Below are 3,160 nucleotides of genomic sequence, written 5' to 3' on the forward strand. Positions count from 1 at the left end.
CTAATGGTGGAACAGACTGTTGATATGATGGTGATGTGCTAACCTTGGAATCAGTTCATAAAACTGAATTTCATTTATATTTAAAAATTTCCAACTGCAGAAGGCTAACAGTGACCTAGTCATTCTCTATCTTTTGAGTAGCTACTTCTCCACACTAGGGAATTCAATAGCAAATAGGTACCCATTGGGACAAGGCAGAGTATTCTTATTTTAGAAAATCAAAAGAACACATTTTTCCTTTCCTTCCGTTTGGTACAGGTGCCTCAAGCCAGGAACAGAGCAACAAGACTGAGATTGCTAAACAGAAGACAATGGATCCGGCTACAAACACAGATGCTACTGAGAGTCAGAGTTACCCATTTCCAGCAGCATACATGAAACGCCGTGGAAAGAAAAGCTCAAGTACTTCAGGAATGAGTGAGTGTGGATCCAAAGGAAGAAGCTTTAAACAATCCACTGGAGTGCTTGGCCTAAGTGATGGAGCTGGGTCCCCACCTGCTGATAAGAACGCCAGGGATTGCCATTTCTGGCAACTGTCCTTGGAGAAGCAAGTCATGGAGCAGCCCACAACACCACAGACAGAGAGCACTACTCCTCAGGAGCTGCTGTCAGGTAAAGATGACCCAGGAAGGGGAATTGCTGATGCAGATTTTGAAACCAGAAAAGCATCAGTATCACAACTCAAGCCTGAAGACATGGAAGAGCCCGTGGTGGGTGGTCTGTCACCATCCCATGAAGATGGGACTTCTGGAGCCAAGAAGCCAGAAGCCAGGGCTGCTCTATCACATGTGGCAAGAAGGCCATCTACACCCCAAGATGCTCTCTCGGTGGCAGTGTACAGTCAGATGTTTATGGAGCCTTCTCAGAGCCAGCCAGAAAAGGAAGAAGCTTCTGGCTTTGATGTGAAAAGTGTCCAATTTAAAATGAAGTCCGCTCAAGAGACCCTCAAAGAAAAGCCTCCCAGAAGTGTTCTACAGGCCTTAACAGCAAGGATCTCCAGGAGCGTGAGTGCCTTGGTGGAGGGAACCCTTTGTGCCGGGAGACCACCTCCCAGAAGCCTTTCAGGGTCCTTCGGGAAGTCAAAAGCTGAAGTCATCATCGCAGATTCCAAGAGCACTTCAGAGGAGGGCAGTGATTCTGAGCAACAGCTGGCTCCTGGACATTCTTCCCTACCGTCCAAGATGCACAGGAATGAAGACATCTTTCCAGAATCAAAAGGTTCAGCTGTGGAGCTGAGCAGTCTCGAGCAGCAGCAGGCCCCTACGTATTCTTCACAGTCCTCGGGGAAGTCCAAAGCCACAGCTATCTTCTCTGATTCCAAGAGCACTTCCAAAGAGGGCAGTGATTTTGGCCAGCACCAGGCTCCCACACCCTCTCTCCAGCCCCTGAGCAAGTCCAAAGATGGCCAAGAAGTCTTCACAAAATTGGCTTCCTTGGGACAGATGAGTGGTTCTATTGAGCCACCGACTCCCACGTGTGCTTCTTGGGCTGTGGGAGAGCCTGAAGACAAAGTCTGCACGGGATCAAATAGCCATGTGGAGAAGTACAACAGTGCCAGTGACACAAAAGAAGTCTCCCTGGCTTCAAAGACCATACCTGAAGTGCAGGGTGCTTCTGAGTGGCAGGTGCCTCCCGGGGACACTTTCCAGTCCTGGATGAGCCCTCAATTCGAGCAACACGCGTCCACAAGCCCACAGAGCGTGGCCATGGAGTGGGGCATTTCCATGGAGCCACTGCCTCCCAGAGTGAATTCTAAGCGCCTGAGGAGGCGAAAAGTTGAGCCACCAGTCTCCTTGGATTCAGGAGTGATAACACTTAAAACGATGACTTCTGCCGGCGTGCTGCCTCTGAGACATCCTTCTCAGCCTTCATTGAAACCAGCAGCTCAGCAAGAAAGCTCTGTACATCCAGAGAGCCCCGATGTTGAGAAGACCACACCTGCACACTTGCTCACTTTCCCACATCCTTCCCAGCCTGCGGTGAGGCCAGCAGTTGAGTACCAAGACTCCATGGGTGCAGAAAGCACTGTGGTTGAGAAGAGCATTTCTATGAAGCCACTGCTTGCCAAGCATCATTCTCAGCCCCCAAAGAGAGCTCTAGCCCAGCAACAAGTCTCTGTGACTTATTGTGAAGCTGAACAGAGTGTATTTGCAGGTTTGGAGGGTTCTGTTGCTCAGAAGATCAGTCTGGTGGAGAAATTGCTCCCCAAATATTCTCCCCAGTCCTTGACAAATCCTCGAGCCCAGAAAACCTTGGAGAGCACTGCTGTTAAGGAGGGCAGCATTGTGGAGGTGCCACCTCCCCAGCCCTCGGTGAAGTCTAAATTCCAGCCACAGACCATTCCACTGGAGTCTGTGAGTGCTCCCACAGAGTGGAGCAGTCCAGGGGTGCCTGTGCCTCCCAGATCCACCATCCAGCAGTCCTGGGAGATCCCCATGTTTGAGCAACCAGCCTCTGAAGGTCCAGAGAGTGCTGCCTTCGAGTGGAGCATTATCATAGAGCCGCTGCCTCCCAGAGGGACTTCTCAGGCCTCGATGAGAGCAGGAGTCAAACAAGCAATCTCTGAAGGTCCAGAGAGTGTCGACACTGAAGGGGATGCATCTACTGAGCTGCTGCCTGACAAACATCCCTACTCCATCGTGAGACAGAAAGTCCAGCAAATATCATCGAGTTTTGAGAGTGCTGCTGCCAAAGTGGGCATTTCTGGAAGGCCACTGCCTTCCGTATATCCCAGACGAGTGCTTAAAAAGTCAAAAGTTCTGGAGATGTCCTCACGTCTAGAGAGCATGGCCAATAAAGAAGTCATACCTAAGAAATCGGTGATTGTCAAGCGTCCTTCTCAGTCATTTGTGAAGTATATGGCACAGCATGTCTTTTCAGAGAGGCCTGCTACAGAGGAGGGAACTCACATGGATCCTTCATCTTCAAATCCACCTTCCAAATCATTGAAGCCGAAAGTCGAGCAGCAAGTTTCCTCAGGCTGGGAGAGTACCAGTGTTGAGGGAGCCATTTCTTTGAAGCAAGCGCCCATGAAAAGCCTTTTACCAAGCTTAGGGAAGCCCAAAGGCCTGCAAGAAGTCCTCTCCCATTCAGAGAGTGCTCCTGCGAAGCTGAGCAGTTTTAAAGAGCAGCTGCCTCCCAGACATCTTGCCCAGACACT

The 3,160-nt window shown here is 50.3% G+C and overlaps 1 protein-coding gene across 1 annotated transcript in view; it reads left to right on the forward strand.

Moving 5' to 3' along the window:
* The window catches only part of KIAA1210 (KIAA1210 ortholog), a gene marked incomplete at its 5' end in the record, with an annotated part of 12,958 nt that overhangs the window by 4,532 nt on the left and 5,266 nt on the right, over window positions 1–3,160 (forward strand). The window contains one exon of the mRNA XM_010832143.1: window positions 259–3,149. Within this exon, the coding sequence (XP_010830445.1) occupies window positions 259–3,149 (2,891 nt within the window). The remainder of the gene's footprint in view (window positions 1–258; window positions 3,150–3,160) is intronic.

The sequence above is a fragment of the Bison bison genome, unplaced genomic scaffold (assembly GCF_000754665.1).
Source record: "Bison bison bison isolate TAMUID 2011002044 unplaced genomic scaffold, Bison_UMD1.0 scf7180017860400, whole genome shotgun sequence".
NCBI lineage: Eukaryota > Metazoa > Chordata > Mammalia > Artiodactyla > Bovidae > Bison > Bison bison.